Source organism: Sarcophilus harrisii, chromosome 3 (assembly GCF_902635505.1).
Source record: "Sarcophilus harrisii chromosome 3, mSarHar1.11, whole genome shotgun sequence".
In the NCBI taxonomy this organism is placed as follows: Eukaryota; Metazoa; Chordata; class Mammalia; order Dasyuromorphia; family Dasyuridae; genus Sarcophilus; species Sarcophilus harrisii.
Window position 1 is genome coordinate 67496870 of NC_045428.1, and position 18409 is coordinate 67515278.

An 18409-nucleotide genomic window follows, 5' to 3' on the forward strand; every position below is an offset into this window, starting at 1 on the left:
TACATTCTTGGGCAGCACAAAGAATAATGATGTTTTTCCTATTTGTATTCCTCAGAATTTTTTTTTAAATCTATCAAAATGCCCTATTATTCCCTAGTTTCTTGGTTGTGGTGCATGGTGGTGATGGCAGTGGTGCTGGTGGTAACAGGGTGCTATTTAAGGAATATTTCCATATTTCGAAGTATACTTAGAGAATGCCATTTTTCTATATACCAGTGTCTAACTTTTAAGTATTTTAAGGTCCCTTTGGGTAAAATACATGTTGACTAGATGAAATATCACTGCTATTTGTTTTTCTCACAGAGTCTACTGTCCCCGACTGCATTCAGTTACGCCAGTCAGTACATTGCCCAATATGAGGAACAGGGCATTGGTAGGTTCACTTTCTTTAAAATTGGATTTTCATCTTTCACAGTCATAATATGTTTCACTGAACATTATTTGTATTTATTTTGTAGGTCTTCAATGGGAAAATATGTACAGTTCTCCCGTCCATGATGATACCACCTCATTTGGCTGGTTATGTTGCCTAATTCTTATTGATTCTGTCATTTACTTTCTTATTGCGTGGTATGTTAGGAATGTTTTCCCAGGTGAGAACACGATTCTAGCAAATAATCTGATGCTGTGATGATATAAAATATAATACTGAATGGGCTGGAATAGTGACCATTAGTAGACATACCCACATCATATCACTGATCCATTGGAGTTTTAAGGCCTTTTATGCACATCAGTTCTAAGTATTTTGCAAACATTCACATGACTAGATGGAAGAGACAGTCTTTCAGAGCATGTGTGAATATATTTATATAATGCATGTTCCCATACATATATACATATATGTGTTTGTATTTAAAAATGTGTGTATATTATATATAGTGTAATATATATTATGTATATGTGTGTATATTATATATATGTATATATATAGTGTATCATTATATATATATATATATATATATATATATATATATATGTATGTATGTATGGAAGGGTACCTGGAATTTCATTGGTGTACCCAGTTCCCCATAAAGAAATTTCCTCTATCCATGCAAATCAGCAGCTGTTCTGAACCTTGTAATCTCATGATTAAGTGTCTTATATGAAGCCACACAGCTAATATGTCAGAAGCAGAAATTCTTGCTGATTCTGAATCACACTCTATCCACTATGACATTCTGCCTTTCAAACGTATGTAATACCACACTGGAGGGGGAAGAGAGTGTGCAGAAAGCCTGCTAAATGTCACTTCTAAAATTAAAAACCATTCTAAGAGGAAATCACATTTTAGCCTATTATTCTCATGTTATTTCCTAACCTAGAGAATCTCAAGGAACATGAAACAAAATCAAATCAATTCAGGCCTTCTGTATTTCTTAGAAATTAGATGATTTGAATGATTATTAATTACACAAACTGAACATATGAGACCCTTTATAGAAGAGGTTTTTAGAACCCTTATTTCACTATGGGTCTTAGGTGATATGTTATATATATGTGATGACATTTATTAATTTCTTATTTATCCAGATTTAAAAACATAGCAGATGATTCAATGATGATATTATTGTGTAAGAGAATCAATATGGTATCATGATTAGAATGTTAGACTTAGGTTAAAATCCTGCCTTTGACACTTACTAGTTGCTTGGCCATGGTCAAATCACTTCTACTTTCTGAGCCTCCATTTCCATTTCTATAAAATGGGAATGATATTATCAATAGTACCTCCTTCACAAGGCTGATGTAAAATACTCAAATAAGATAATATGTGTATTGTGATTTACAAAACTTTAAAGTTCACTATAAATGTCAGTTTGTTAAATAGCTTCAAGAGAAGAGATCTTACAAAACAGTGTCATAATATTTCTTCCTTTTTAGCATTCTTCACTTTTACTTGGTAGTTTTTATGAATATCAGGTAATATGATGACAAAAGCCTTAAGGATATGCTTTCCTTTCATACCAGCTAGACCAGGGGTTCTTAACCTTTATGTGTCATAGACCCTTCTGGCAATAGGTCTGGTAAAGCTAGTGAGTCTCTTCTCAGAATCACATTTTTAAATTCATAAAAGAAAATAGGTAAAACAACAAAAGTAAACATATTGAAATATTTATCAATTTAAGTTTACAGATTCTAAGTTAAGAATTTCTAAGCTTTAAAGCAAGACAGCACACAACACAATAGTACCAAATACTACTTACCCTTACTTTCTGAAATTCCCTAAACCCCAGAATCTCTCTAGGGGAAAGACCTCAGTGGATCCTCCACTCACTTTTATGTGACCCACTAATAATGCACCACGTTGTTAGTATTTTAATAAGATTTACCAAAAGATCATTTAGTAGGATGAGTGATAATGGACAGAGAGGGAGACATGGTTTTAGTAATAATTAAAGAGATTGGCAGTAATCCAAAATTACATGTCATTAATCCAAGTGTCTTGTTCCTCAACAACCTTTCTAGGTTGCTTTTCTTCCTTTCTCCCTTATCTACACCCAATTTCATCTTGCCTAAGCTTAGATTTGCTGTTAACTGAGTTCTAGTCATATTGCTATGAATTTAGTCATCCTGGGCTAATGCATCACAGTCCTCTCAAGTCTCCTTCTACAATTAGGAGGATGTAGAAGTTGGAAAGGATTTGCCTAAACTTGCTACATTGCCCCCAGTTTGTTTTTTCTTGGTTTAGCTCTCTCTGACCAACTGGCCACAGACTGGGAAATTAACACTTCATCCCCCAAAACTACCAACAAGAAAGGATTTTTTCCTCTGGTCCCAAAGCAACCTCTCCTCCATTTAGGGATTTGACCTTAGTCATATCAACTTTGCCACAGGGTTTGAACATTCTATCTTCTTTGAAAACTACTGTCTTTTACCTTACATTACTCTCTATACAAAGCTTCTCTCTTTTTAACACCTCCCTTTAATAATGAATTGCCTAAAGTGTTGAAAAGTTATATGACTTGCCCAAGATCACACAGGCAGTATTTATCAAAGGTGAGATTTGAACTCAAGTCTTCCTGCCATCAATCTAGTTCTCTCTACCAAAGCTTCTTAAACCATGGATCACTACCCCACATGGGATCACATAACTGAATGGAGGATTGCGATTTGATTGATTTGTTGATTGATGATTTGTTATCAGTAAATGTTTGATTTGTACACCTATTTTATATATCTGTATCTCCAGATTTACATAAAAAATTTTTCAGGTAAAAAGGGATCACTCACAAGTGAAAAAAATTTAAAAACCATTATTCTATACATAACTATATCATAATGACTCTTTTTACTTTTGACAATAAAATACAAATAATTTTGAATATAAAATACAAAAAAAATCTTATGACAATGTAGTTTCTTTTCCCCCTTGATGCTATGCAGGTGAAAAAATGAAAATTGGTTAGCATTTTTAATTTGATATTTAGTTGTATTTATATGTTAAAAAAGCAAAATGGACACAGTGACATGGACTATCAAGCTGGAGGTGATTTTATAATTCATCTGATCAAACTCCTTTACGTTATAGATTAATGAATACATTTTGTTCATTTTTGAATGTAGCTCATTAATAGTTAATAATCATCGTTCTTTATTTTGATTTCAGGGACTTATGGTGTGGCTTCTCCCTGGTATTTTCCAGTTCTTCCTTCCTATTGGAAGGAGCACTTTGGATGTGCAGAAGTAAAGCATGAAAAAAGTGATAGCTTCCTCTTCACCAATATTATGATGCAGACCACCAATATATCTGGCAGTAAGACAAGTGAGTTAATAAAATGTTTTATTGGAGGATTGATTCACAGAGGAATCATGTGACTGATGCTTTTCATTATGTTTCTCCAAACTGTAAAATTATTATCCTGTTAGTCATGGATGGTTATACCTACACATATGTATATGGACTCTTATGGGGATTAAATTATGACTTGGACTAGGCTCATTAATTCAGGGAATTAGCATATGATTCTAATCAGGGTAAGATTTCAGAACCACTTCTGGACCTAGTTAGCCTTACAGAGAAAAAAGTTTATTTTCTTCAATCAAGTAATCAATAAGCATTTTTTTAAACACCTAATATATATGTCAGGCCCTATGTGAACTGTTGAAGTTACAACAGTTAAAGGATAAAATAATCACAAGGCTTATACAGAATTAATTGCTCATTCTAGCCAACTTTCTTTTGTCAAAGAGAATCAAGATAAAAAGAAAAGAGTATGAAGAAATTGGCATGACCCACTTATTATGCATTCAAATTGTCTTTTTCTAGTAGAATGTAAGCCCCTCAAGGAAAGACATTTTTTTTCATTTTTGCCTTTGTATCACCAATACCTAGCACATAGTAGGCATTTCATAAATATTTATTGATTCATTTGCTTAATTGGAAAAAAATAATTCATGGTCAAGTCCCACTGAACATCCACATAGAAAAATGATGGTATATATTGCAAATTAGAATAGAAAGAGCACCAAACTTGACTAGTGGAGTCTAGCTCATTTTGACAGTTACATGTATCAATTACTAGCTGGACGCCAATGGTTAGCTCATCTGTTATCACAGGTTTTGAGGAGAGTGTCTTATAAACCATAGAATACTAAATAAAACTTTATATTTTAATGGTGACCTTATTGTTATTAATTATAATTATAACACACAGATTATGTTCCAGTGCATATGCAGGCTTGACTATAAAGTAATGAGATGGTTTCAATAGGCTTCCCATAAAATTTGCCACATTACTTTCTGATAATTTTTGCATTTGTTTTTTTCACATATTGAGATCATCCTCTCTTTTTGGTTAATAAAAAAATCCACTTTTGTCTTCCCTAGCAAAGAATGGCCCTTCTCATATTTGAGAGTAATTAAATAAATGAGAAATCATAATTTTCATATAGCATTCAGCGACACCTTTCTTCAAGCAGATAAAAAAGACATAAAGCTTTGAGAATAGTATGGATTATTGGGCTCTTTTCTTATTCATTTTTAAACTAGATGAAAAGGCCAAAGGCTATAACAGAGATGATTCAAATGGTTATCTACTGACAAATATTTTTTCAAATATAATTTAGAACCTGCAGTTGTATTTCCATGATATTAAAAAAAAAAACTAAATTAATTTTGTATACTGATGATTTTTTTCTGATCCAGGTCCTGAGTATATGTTTCCTCCTAATCTGGAGCCTGAACCAAAAGATCTCACAGTTGGAGTTGCTCTCCATGGTCTCACCAAAATGTATGGCTCCAAAGTTGCAGTGGATAATCTCAATCTGAATTTTTATGAAGGGCATATCACCTCATTGCTGGGGCCTAATGGAGCTGGGAAAACCACTACCATGTAAGTTCTTGAAGGGCATATTCTTATCAAGAGAACCTACAACATGTTATTTAACACGTGCTCACCTTAACACATCCTCATCTTCAAATATAGAAAGACATTAGTTATTCTCTACATATAAAAGAAAGATGAGCCACTTCATGGACCATCTATTGCCTGCCTTCATGAGGAATTAATCTCTTGGAAACTGCCATAGACCCAACTACCATAACCTGAAGCAATAAGGGAAAAATCTGTTTATGCTCACCTTGATTCTTGAACTACTGTTGCTGTGAATGATTGTAATATTATATAGTATATCCAATTGCCTATTGGAAGATAGAATCCCAAACAAATGGAAATAAGCGTGCACAGGTTATTTCTTTTCCTCTTTAATCTTACCTTATATTTTCTTGTGTAAAGAAGGATCACATTCTTGACAGGTTTTTCCCCCTAAATTCTAGTGACTTCCCTTTAATATGCCACATTGCATGTAGCTGATGAGTAAGATTTTTGATACCATGGGAATATATTAACAAGAATTGTACAAATATGCAGACATGGATGAATTTTTCCTTGCCTCATTTTTTAAAAGATTGAGTTTCTCTATGTAGAAGAAGAAGAAGAAGAAGAGGAGGAGGAGGAGGAGGAAGAAGAAGAAGAAGAAGAAAGAAGAAGAAAGAAAAGAAGAAGAAGAAGAAAGAAAGAAAGAAAGAAAGAGAAAGAAAGAAAGAAAGAAAGAAAGAAAGAAAGAAAGAAAGAAAGAAAGAAAGAAAGAAAGAAAGAAAGAAAGAAAGAAAGAAAGAAAGAAAGAAAGAAAGAAAGAAAAAGAAAAAAGAAGAAGAAGACTACTACAACGATCACTTATGGGCAACTAGGTAGCACAGTGTAGTGAGAATATCTGAAGTCAGAAAGACCCATTCTCATGAGTTCAAATCTGGCTTCAGACACTTTCTAGTTGTGTGACCCTGGACAAGTTACTTAACCCTGTTTGTGTCAGTTTTGTCGTTAGTAAAATGAATTGGAGAAGGAAAAGGCAAGCAACATCTGAAACTTGGCAAAGAAAACCAAATGAAGAACTGAAATGACTGACCAAATCCCTGTTTTTCTCAGGCTGGAAGTGAAGGGGCAACTCAAACTAAATGTTTTTCTATTTGGTATGGAAGCCTAAAACAACTAGAACTCATTTGCCCTTCATTAGGTCATCTATGAGACCTCTATTCCCAGTAGAATCACCATATCAATGCAGATACCCACCTTGCAGCTCAGAACTCCTGAGCTAATGGAATCCACCATCACTACCCTCCCTGGCAACAGGAAGTACAGACAGATGTGATACCACATTTGACTCCAATCTGAATGAATGAAATTCCCTTGAATGAAACTCTCAAGTAGACAGGGCCACACATGCAATTGGTTTTTTTCTCATTTTTTATTTTGTAGCTAGGTTTTCCCATTTATTCTTTTGAAGTTAGTATGCTCAAATACAATTTGCAAATAGATTGACAAGTTTAGCAAGATAAGTTCAGTTTAATTATTTGATTCATGTCTAATTACTCTTTTGATTTATTTCCAGTTCCATGTTGACTGGGTTATTTAGTGCTACAACAGGCACAATATTTATCTATGGAAAGGACACTAGAACTGATCTGGATCTTATTCGAAAGAACATGGGTGTCTGCATGCAGCATGATGTCTTATTCAGTTATCTAACAACAAAGGAACACCTTCTTCTCTATGGATCCATCAAGGTTCCTCACTGGAACAAAAAACAACTACATGAGGAAGTAAAAAGGTATGGAATGTGGCAAGGTAATGTAATCCACAGCAAACTATATCTCTCATGTTATCCAACTGTTTAATAGGAAAAAATTTAAAATATTTTTAATCTTTCTGATGCTGCCACCTGCTTACAAATCTTTTTCTCTGAGTTATTCATCAAGGAGAGATTACATTGGATCATTCTCCTTCCTTGAATTTAGTGACATTAAAACCATCTTGTTTTTCTGTTTAGGATGATGATCATAAAAATAGCTGGCATTTATATATCACCTACTATGGGCCAGGCACTATGCTAAGCACTTTATAAATATTGCTCATCTATCTAGACTCTCTTTGTAGTTTTTATCCAACAATGGCTTTGAATATCAACTCTATGATGGTTACCCTAAATACAAATACGCCAAGTCCCATGCTCTGAACTGAACTTGAAATGTTCAGTGGATAGTTTGGAAATACAAAGCCAAAGTTAGATTAAGAAGACAGAACTAGAGACATCTTCAGTTTCATTTGTCACTGGTCCGCATAGGGTTGATCATTAAAGCCATCAATGAATGAGATCTATAGGAGGGAGAGAGAGAGAGAGAGAGAGAGAGAGAGAGAGAGAGAGAGAGAGAGAGAGAGAGAGAGAGAGAGAGAGAATGAGAATAGGATAGAGTAAGCTTTAGGAAAAGTTTACACAGGGCAATAAAAGATGAAGATGATCCAGTGAGGAAAACCAAGAAGGGAAAGTCAAAGGTCACATTATGCAGTGGAAAGAACTCTGTATTTAGATTCGAAATTATTTTACCTTCACTTCAAATTCAAAACCTCTAAAACTAGTTACATCTCAGAACTTTTCTGTTTTTATCAATGATAACACCATTTTCCTCTACTTGGGTTAAATCTTTGATTTATTCCTTATCATCAATTGTGATGTTCTTCTTCTTTTTCTATAATAAATGATGGTTCTCTCTGGGAGCAGGTTTCTTGGGGAGGTTTTCTGGAGGCAGCCTTGGTTTCAGTTCAAAGTAATAATCACTGCAAATACAGCCAGCTGATAAAATCCAAATGTTTATTTTCTCCTTCCTTGATTCCAAGAGCTCTTGCAGCTTGTCCTTTGCCTCTGCTTTCTTCACCTTCCAGCCAACCCAAAGGTGGAAGATGGAATGAATCTGACTCCACCTCCGAGAATGGGCTTGTGGGCTTCCTCCCAGAGTGTTCCTCCGATTCCTGGCAATGTTCCGAACTGACTCTGACTGGCTCACTGAAGCTCTTTTTATGCTTGGTGTAAAAGGTTGACTCCTCCTCTGAGAGTGGGATTATAGGTTTCTGACTTGTGAATCTCATACTGAATACTGATTTATGAATCTCCCAAAAGAGTGAACTCCAATGAGTACTTAAATACATCAGTGAGTTAGAGAATTTGCTAAGTACCATGCTAAATCAGACAACTGACTTATCACTTTGTAAGGATTTGCTCTAATGTGTGAACCAATAAGCAGTGTATCTATTCCATTGAGTTAACACTAGGATTCTAACATCTCCTTTGAGTTATCACCTTGTTTCAAGTTCTGGCTCATAACAATCAATAATTAAGTTCTACTCTTTTTTTTTTTCCTGAGGCACTTGGGGTTAAGTGACTTGCCCAAGGTCACACTAGCTAGGAAGTGTTAAGTGCCTGAGGTCAGATTTGAACTCAGGTCCTTATGACTTCAGGAGTGGTGTTCTATCTACTATACTACCTAGCTACTCCAGTCCTACCAATTTTTATACCTGAATGTGTCTTATATCCATAGTTTCCTTTTTATTTCTAATACTATTCCCTTTTTAAGCTTTCTTCATCCATCAGGATAACTGAAATTAAGTTACTTGAATAAACTTCCCATATTCCATTCTATTTTCCTCTTCTGATGTACTATTTAGATGATATTTATATAGTTTTTCAAAGTTTTAAGAGTCTTTTTTTTTTTGAGATAACAAATGTTATCTCAACTAATCAACACAACTCTCTGAGGTTGGTGCTATTGTCTTACTGACTTTATAGATGAGAAAATAATAGGCAAACAGAGGTTAGATAGCTTGCCCAAGGGTCACACAGCTAATAAGTGCCTAAGACAGAATACAAACTCAGATCTCCCTGATTCCCTATCCACCATGTTATCTACCATGCCAGCTACCTAATTCTTATACATTCCACTCTTCCATTAATACTACTTTCTGTCACTTCTTTGTTCCAAAACCTTCAAGGGCTTCCAGTTTCATAGAGTACCAAGTTAGAACGCCTCTTCCTAGTTCTCAAGGTTCTCCAAAATCTTAGTTTTTCCTGTTCCCTTATTTCTGACTACTTCTCAAATTTATCCTTCACTTAAGTTATAATTGTCTTCTCCTTATAAATGTATACTCCTTGAGTATACCATATCCATTTTCAACTTTGCTTTAGATCTTGTTGTCTCCCTCATCTGGAATGCCCTCTTTCCATTTTATCTATCCAAGTCTTCTATATCCTTTAAAGCCCAAATCAAATCAGCTTTTCTAGAAAGTTTTCCTCAAGCAATTCAGCTTTCATTGACTTCCCCTTTCTCCCTCTTCTCTAAATTCATACCAATTTATAGTTTGTAACACATGATTTAGCATTTCAATGTATGCTCTACTGTATGAGATAATATTATTTTATGGAGGCTAGTGCTTTAACATTGATAGATGATTGTATTTCGATTGTAAGATCCTTAAGGACAGGGACCATGAGTCATATTTTCTTTACTCACAGTCCCACAGTATCTGGAGTCTTGAAAAAAAAAAAAAAACTTTAGACAGAAAAACTTGTTTTAATCCTGGATTTTCTTGAGCAAGTAACTTTAATTCCTTAGATCTAGTTTCCTCCACTATTACATGGGAGTAATAATACTTAACAAGACAACATTATGTGATTGCTATGACAAAAATGATTTGTAAATTAAAATACAAAAATTTGTAAATAAAAATTTAAAATATGTAATAAAATAAAATATAAATATGAGTCAAAGTAGATGCTCAATGAATCCTTAAAGATAGGTTGATATATGTATTTTTTAAATTTAAAATGCTTTATTAATATCTTTTATATTTATATTTATATCTGTCATTTTTAAAAAACCTCTTTTTACTCCTTTCAGAATCAAACTCTTCCTTATAACAACAAAAAAAAGATTAACAATAACCTGTATGTGCTCTTATCTGAAAATGAAAATAACATTCTCTCCTAGTGATCTCCCCAACTCTCTGTTTAGAGAGGAGTTATAATTTATTATTTGTTTCCCAGGATTATTATTGGTTTTTCAGTTTCTCTAGGTTCTTAGAGAGAGAGAGATTTTATTGCTTTAGTCATGTACATTGTTTATTTAACTGCATCAATTCATGTAAATCTCCCTATGTTTCTCTATATTCCTCATGTTTACAATTCCTTACTGTGTAATAATATTCTCTTAAATAAGTATGTATAGGCATACATACATATTTGTGTATATATGTAGATATACCACTTTCCATATATTCTTCCAGAATCTCCAAATTTTTATTTCTAAATATTATGTTGTTTTTGAAGGACTTTAAAAGATACTGGTCTGTATAATCATCGGCATAAAAGAGTTGGGACATTATCAGGAGGAATGAAGAGAAAATTGTCCATTTCCATTGCCCTTATTGGTGGATCAAGGGTTGTAATTTTAGATGAACCTTCCACTGGAGTTGACCCATGTTCACGTCGAAGTATATGGGAAGTCATCACAAAGAATAAAACAGGTATGAAACTCTTGGCTTTTAGAGGTAAAACTCTAATAGAAAAAATACCTTTAAATGAAAGCCTTTTCTGGCAACAAATAAACTCAATAGTTTAGAATGGAAAATTTGAAGCTATAGGTAAAACTCCTCAGCAACATTTATTAAGTGTTCATTATGAACTGAAAGCTCAACTAGACTTTTGGAGGCATGTAAATGAAACCAAAGACACTTTGCCCTAGATGAACTTGGAATCCAATTAGAGATATAAAATATACACAAATGAAAATATACTGAAAACATACTAAATAAGTGCTAACAGGATGTGAAGCAATCAAAGTGGAGTGGAATTAATCAGGGAAGAATATTCACAAACCTTAAAAATATTTTCATATTGTGGAAAAAAGTAATAATGGAAAGTGGAGCTGAGTAACCAAGGCTGAGACAGATATATTGGGAAGTGTTTTGTTACCTACCTTGTTGCCTACATTGCCTGTGTTCTGTGAAACAGAATAAGAGAGAAGTAGACAAGATATAAATCATAATCAACACTTCGTTTCTTTCAATTTTATATTAATTCAAGAGATTTTTATTTTTTAGTGATCACTTTAGATCCACTTAGAGAATTGTAATCAATTGGTTTTGCCTTAGAAAAAAACCCACCTTTTCCCCTTTAAATTCCTGGTTTGATACCTAACTCTCCATTTCACATAATAAATGGTCTTTGTATGTTTTTTAGCAAGAACAATAATTCTCTCTACACATCATTTGGATGAAGCTGAAGTGCTCAGTGACAGAATTGCCTTCTTGGAGCATGGAGGCCTTAGGTGCTGTGGGTCCCCCTTTTTCCTCAAGGAAGCCTTCGGTGATGGCTACCATCTCATTCTCACTAAGAAAAAGGTCTGTTATATTTGGTTGAGCTAGAAAAGAAATTTCACTAATTCACCTGAAAAATTTAAGTGACTTCTTATTGTTGTTTGAAATGAATTAATTTCAAAATATAACACTGAGGTTTTTATGCCTTGTTGATAAAATTCATTATGTACTAGAAGAACCAATATATCATATCCCTAAGGGAGTGACTAAGGGCTTTCAACTAGGTTTTCATACTTTAATATCTTCTAACTTTTAAGTAATAATTCCAGAGTGAGGCTTTTATGTCAGAAAGAGAGAAATGTGAAAGACTACATTATAGACTTGTTGCTTTATTCCAAAGAAAGAAATATAGAATCATTTAAGAAATTTTAATTTACTGCCCATTGAAATTAAGGTATGTAAAGTTTTACAGAGAGGAAAAATGGAATTATAATGCCTTCCCAATAATGTCTTTATATAAATTGAAAATTTGATTATGTTGACTAAAGGTAGACCTTTAATTAGCCAAAAGAGCATTAGACTTTCCAAGCTTGTGTGTTTTCATAATCTTAAGCTAGTTATATCTCTTCCTAGAAATTTCTTGAAATTTGATGTGGGACAGTGAAGGAGTGCAGTGGTTTGAATTTTAAGTCTTGTGTGAGAAAGACTTGAGTTCAAATCCAATCTCAGATCCTTACTGGCTATATGATTCTGTACAAGTTACTAAATCTCTAACTGGGTCATATTCTTCACTATAAAGTGAGGATGATAAAATCTTCTACCTCCTAAGGTTATTGTGAACCTCAAATGAGATAATAATTGCAAAGTGCTTAACAGACTGCCTGGCATGTATAAATGTCAGCTTTTATTATTAATTATTATTATTATTAGACCTCATAAATTTAAAAACCATACAATTTTTTTCCTAGATTAATTGGAAGTTATGTTCTAAAGAAAGACAGTAATATACTGAAATCTAATTTTTATGGATTTAGGGTCCTTTTATGCAATGTTGAATACTTATATGTAGATATATGTATATATAATTATATATAACATATATGTGTATATGTATATATATGTATTATAGATAATACATGCATGTGTATGGATATATAATTATTTCAATTGTTTTATCTTTTCCAGAGCCCAAATCTACATTCAAGTAAAATATGTAACACATTGGCAGTAACCTCCATGATCCAATCACACCTACCTGAAGCTTATCTCAAGGAGGATATTGGTGGAGAACTTGTCTATGTGCTACCCCCATTCAATACCAAAGTTTCTGGAGCCTATCTCTCTCTCCTAAGAGCTCTTGACAGCGGCATGAGTGATCTTAACATTGGCTGCTATGGGATTTCTGATACTACTGTGGAAGAGGTATGAACTTACATCCATTTATTGCTGAAAGCTAGGGTGAACGTCAGGAAACATCAAGGAAAATACTCACTTTTTTAAAGGAGGAAGAACATTTAAAGTTATGTTTCACAAAATCATCTTGTCCTAAGAAATAGGTTTTCAGGTTCTTCCTCCAAGTAAAAGTCATCTGAGAGAATAAACATGTTGATGTGACCAGGAAGCCTATTTTTTCATTCCTAAAATAAAACTGTTGCCCTACAGAAATGGAAAACATCTGTTCCAACACATGTAGGACTCGTGCAAAGTCAAAATCATACCTCCTGGGAAAAGAAATGTTTGCTATTCCACTTATGAAGTAATTGGGATTGTTTTGTAGGTGTTTTTGAAACTGACTAAAGACACACAGAAAGATGGAGAGATGAGTACAGAACAATTTGCAACAAAGAAAACTGGAGTTACTAAAGTCAATGGCATGATGACCCCTGATGATCTTTCTATGAGCAGCAGCAGCATCACCACTGAAAGAGATGGTACACATTTAACTTTGGTTTTGTTCTTAAGTTCAATAAGTGAAATGAAGGGAACTATCTGGAGACACATTCTTTATATATTACTAAAAGAGACTTTCAGACATTAATTCTATGGTTTACTATTATTAATTACAAATTATTTTTAAAATCCTTCCTGCCTCCCTACTTCCCTACATCCCTCCTTTCTTCCTTTCCTTCATTCCTTCCTTCCTATATACCTTCTTTCCTATCTTCCTTCCTTCTTTCCTTCATTGTTTAACCCTATTAGAAATAAATTTATCAAAAGTTTTATGAGAAGATAACGTGAGAGATTCTCCTTATTAATATAGAGCAAGGATCCCTAGCCTCTTGGGGTCACAGGCATCAGACTTTGGCAGTCTGTTGAAGCTTATAGACTTTGTGCACAGTAACAGCAACATTGTATAATGATCAACTATGATAGGCTTAGTTCTTCTTAGCAGTACAGTGATCCAAGACAATCCCAAAAGAATTATGATGGAAAATGCTATCCATATCTAAAGAAAGAATGATGGGATCTGAATACAGACTGAATCATAAGATTTTTACTTTTCGTTGTTTTTTTTTTCTTCCTCATGATTTTTTCCTTTGTTTTGATTCTTCTTTTATAATATTACTAATAAGAAATAGATTTGCCATGAGTCTACACGTATAACCTATATCAGCTTGCTTGCTGTCTTAGGAAATGGGAAGGGAAGTAAGGGAGAAAAATTTGGAACTCAAAAATCTTATAAAAATGAATTTTGAATACTGTGTAAAGATATGTAATTGGAAAAATATTAGTAAGTAGGGGAAGAAACATGAAGAAAAGGGGGAAAAAGGAGCTTAAGCTCTTTAAAAATGAGTTATAATTCTAAAGTGTATTTTAGATGTCACATAAGGACAATAAATTCCCAGATGGAGTAACTTTGGTTGGAATTATAGGAAGTTCAATTTATTATATTCAAATGTCTTTATATATCCCTTCCAACTCTCTAAAGAGTCTATAATTTCTATGGTGCTAGGTTCTTTACCAAAGGCAAGCCTATGAACTAGTCTATAGTATTTCATCAAGAATTTCAGCACTGGGGCCATTTTAGAAGCAAGTATAAATTGAATTCGAAAAATATGAGTATATTAAAATAATGTAGGATTAAAAAAAAAAAGATGAAAATTGCTGAGATCAAGAAACATTCCTGGAAGCAAAACTTTTAATTAACCTTCTAGAGTTACTAAGAAACTTTTAAAAGATAATTGCGGGTTTTTATACATTTCTGCAACTTCAATCTCATTTGGCCTCTGCCATATTACTCATTTGTAATCTTTTGGGGGATTATAGTCATAGAGTCAATGGAATTTAATACTTTGATTAGCAAATGACTACTTCAGAGAGTCAATGTTATATATTTGCCTTTGCATTTGTTTCACAGTTCAGAACTATTCTTCAGTCAAAATGTTCCCTTCATTGACATTATCTTTTAGAAAGCACATTTACCCTATTTGATACACCTGTAAGTCATCCACATGTAATTTCTCAAGAAACAGAAAAGCATACTAATTAACTTAAAATATTCAGCTTCTTATACTATTCCCTTTTGAGAAGATAGGAGTTTGCATTTTAAACTTGTTCACTCTGTTTAATTGGAACCCATTTTAAATTACCCAGCTTTGTATTTCCCTTATCAGCTAAATGAAGATCATGATTTCTGCATGGCATAATTCATGATATAAAATTTAAAATATCCACAGCATTGTCATCTTCTCACATGTTAAGTGCCTTGCTGCAAGTTTTTGAGAAACTTTCATATTTGAACCTATTGGGGGAAGGAATATAGAAATCAGCTAGAAAGGACCTATTCAAGAAGTAAAATTTTTTATAAATGTTCTTAACTGTTAGCAGCCATGGAAAATTTTTCAGCACATGTTTAGTGCTTGAGAGTCATGAGAAAGAAATTTTGAACTGATGAGTTTTTTTATTTTCTCATAGTAGAGTAAGGATTGAGCTTTGAATACTGTAGACATATGTCTTAACTCTAGAGAAGGGTGAGTGAACCCATATTTCTTGAGATAAAACAGATTTTAACTTTAACTAAGTTGTATTGAATATAACTGATCACACATCACCATTCAGACTTAATAGTTGGTTAACTCTCAACAGAGAGGATGACTCCACATTTCAGGAATTTTAGGAAGTTCTTAAGAGTGACTTCATGTACTAGTTCCCTCTTACTATTATGAGCTCTGTTCCTAAATTGGGCTCATGCTCTAACTTCCTTTTAGCATTTATGAACTCTATTCCCATTTGATCTAATACACATTGAGCCCACATAAAATTATCTCAGTCTTTGGGGACTATCAGGCATAACCTGCCTAATGTTATTAATTGGTTTTAGGGAGACGTGACATTAAGAGAAACAACATTACAGAGGGAAGTTAATAAGAGCAATGTCATAAATATGGAGTGAGGTCAAAAATGTAATGAGAGTGCATTCAGCTAAATGGCATCACTGTAGAGTTTGGTTATGATGTATTAACAATTTTATTGTAAAATGAGATTGATCAGGGCAATATTAGTCTGCCTGTGCAGTTTTCATATTAATGCTGAAAATACTACTGTGAATATAAAAAAATTTCCTGTGTAACTTGATGTGTGATGCAGAGTTTGTCTGCATCTTTTACAACTTTTACACATATTTTTGGAAGATGTATTTCCTGATTTGACCAACAGATCATCTCTGTTTCTCTCAAATAGACAAAGTCTTGACAAGAGCAGAGAGACTAGATGGGGTGGGACTTTTGCTGAAGAAGATCGTGGCCATTCTCATTAAGCGGTTCCACCATACTCGTCGAAACTGGAAAGGTCTCATCGCTCAGATTATCCTCCCAGTTGTCTTTGTAACGACAGCGATGGGTCTTGGTACGCTGAGAAATGTTGGCACGGTTTATCCTGAGATACAGCTTTCTCCATCCCTTTACGGCACCTATGACCAGACAGCTTTCTTTGGGTAAGTTTTTTTCTAAAATAAAGTAACATTTTTTCCAATTTCAGCAACTACCTCTTAGTATTTATTAAGAATAATGCACATACCAAGCACTGGAAATTAGGAAGAAAGAAAAAGCCAACCCTTGGGGCAGCTAGATGGTGCAATATAGAGAGCATCAGCCCTGAAGTCAGGAGGAGCTGAGTTCAAATTTGATCTCACATACTTAACACTTCCTAGCTGTGTGTTCCTGGACAAGTCACTTAACCCCAATTGCCTCAGGGGGAAAAAAAAAAAAACCCTTCTCCTCAAAACTTATATTTTAATGGAAGGAAATGTCAGTGATTAGATACATATAGAGAAGATGTAAGGTACCTTAGAAGCAAAGGCTTCATGTGTTGAATCACATGCAAGAAAAACAATATAAAACAATACAGAGAAGTGATACAATTTAATCTTGTTAAGAGCAATAATTCTAGCATAAACCAGGCAGACACTTGTAATGATAGAAATACTTTAATCCTTGGAGCTATTGGAGCTAAAGTAACATGGATCTTTGCCCATTGAATTATCAATACTATGATCCCCCAAAATAACAACAAAAAAAAAAGAAAGATAGCAATTTGTGTAATATCACTGGATGAGGAATCAAGGAACTTATTTTTAAATCTTGGCTCTATTACTAATTGTTCATTGATTAAGTTACCTTAGGTAATGATTTTAACCGAAAGTCTATACGAAGTCTCTGTTGATAGTTCTTAAAATATTAATAATAATAGAATTATATAAAATAATATTTATTTAAATAATTTTATAGGATTAGGATTGCAATTCTATGTAATAATTTTATATGTAAAATAATAATAATAGGATTATATCTAAATATGATGCTTTGGGCAGACTAATCCACTGATTTAGACAGTCATACATCAGCAGAATTCTGAATGTTTGAAGACAAGACAAAAATGCATATTATATAGCCATCTATAGATTGCACAGTACTAACACATATCCATATCTGTGACATAAAGTTTTTAGAACAGATTGTTTCTTATAAACTTATATATAACATGCATAGCCTTTTTGAAGCGTGTGTGTGTGTGTGTGTGTGGTCAAGAAATAATGGAAGAATCATAATATATTTTTTCATTTTTTAGGAACTCTCACCCAAGCACAGAACCATTAGTCTCTGCAATGCTTACTTTCCCTGGAATAGATACCATATGTTTGAACACCAGTGATACGTAAGATCTTTTTTCTTTTCCATTTTCTTTTCTTTCCATCATGTTTTAGTTTCCTAATCTGAAGAAAACATATTTGGAAAAAAGAAATTTGTAGAAGTATCTCTTCAATACTATTCATCTTTTCCCTAAATCTTCTCTAGTTTATTTTGTTGCTTGTGCCTCCAAATAAATTTCTAAGATACTACAAAAATAAATTTCTAAGATACTACAAAATTCAGAATAATTTGGCTTAGTGCTTCTTAAACAGTTAAAAGCTCCCCTTGCTTATCCTCCAAATTTTGGGATATATAGAGCTATATGATGTTAATTTTAGAAAAATTCACAAATCAGTTCTGGGATTAGTTTATCTGAATCTACATTATGACATCTATCTTTACCAGGAGAAAAAAATGCAACATACCTCTTATTTATTCTCACTTACAGGAGATGTTTAAAGAAAGGTACTTTAGGTCAATGGAATACAAGCGGAGAACCCATCACTAACTTTGGTGTCTGTTCCTGTTCAGAAAATATCCAGGTATTTATGAATTTCAGGAAAATGGATTGTTTGAAGCATGCAAGAGATATGTAGGTTACAAGGTTGTTGTTGTTGTTGTTGTTGTTGTTGTTGC

The 18409-nt window shown here is 33.4% G+C and overlaps 1 protein-coding gene across 3 annotated transcripts in view; it reads left to right on the plus strand.

Annotated features, from left to right (window-relative positions):
- The window catches only part of ABCA12 (ATP binding cassette subfamily A member 12), a 243352-nt gene that overhangs the window by 181213 nt on the left and 43730 nt on the right, over positions 1 to 18409 (plus strand). For all 3 annotated transcript variants that reach the window (XM_031958095.1, XM_031958097.1, XM_031958096.1), the window contains 12 exons: positions 304 to 373; positions 459 to 593; positions 3611 to 3766; positions 5150 to 5336; positions 6892 to 7110; positions 10657 to 10853; positions 11569 to 11729; positions 12831 to 13067; positions 13423 to 13576; positions 16326 to 16578; positions 17712 to 17798; positions 18222 to 18315. In XM_031958095.1, coding sequence (XP_031813955.1) covers positions 304 to 373; positions 459 to 593; positions 3611 to 3766; positions 5150 to 5336; positions 6892 to 7110; positions 10657 to 10853; positions 11569 to 11729; positions 12831 to 13067; positions 13423 to 13576; positions 16326 to 16578; positions 17712 to 17798; positions 18222 to 18315 — 1950 coding nt within the window. The remainder of the gene's footprint in view (positions 1 to 303; positions 374 to 458; positions 594 to 3610; positions 3767 to 5149; positions 5337 to 6891; positions 7111 to 10656; positions 10854 to 11568; positions 11730 to 12830; positions 13068 to 13422; positions 13577 to 16325; positions 16579 to 17711; positions 17799 to 18221; positions 18316 to 18409) is intronic.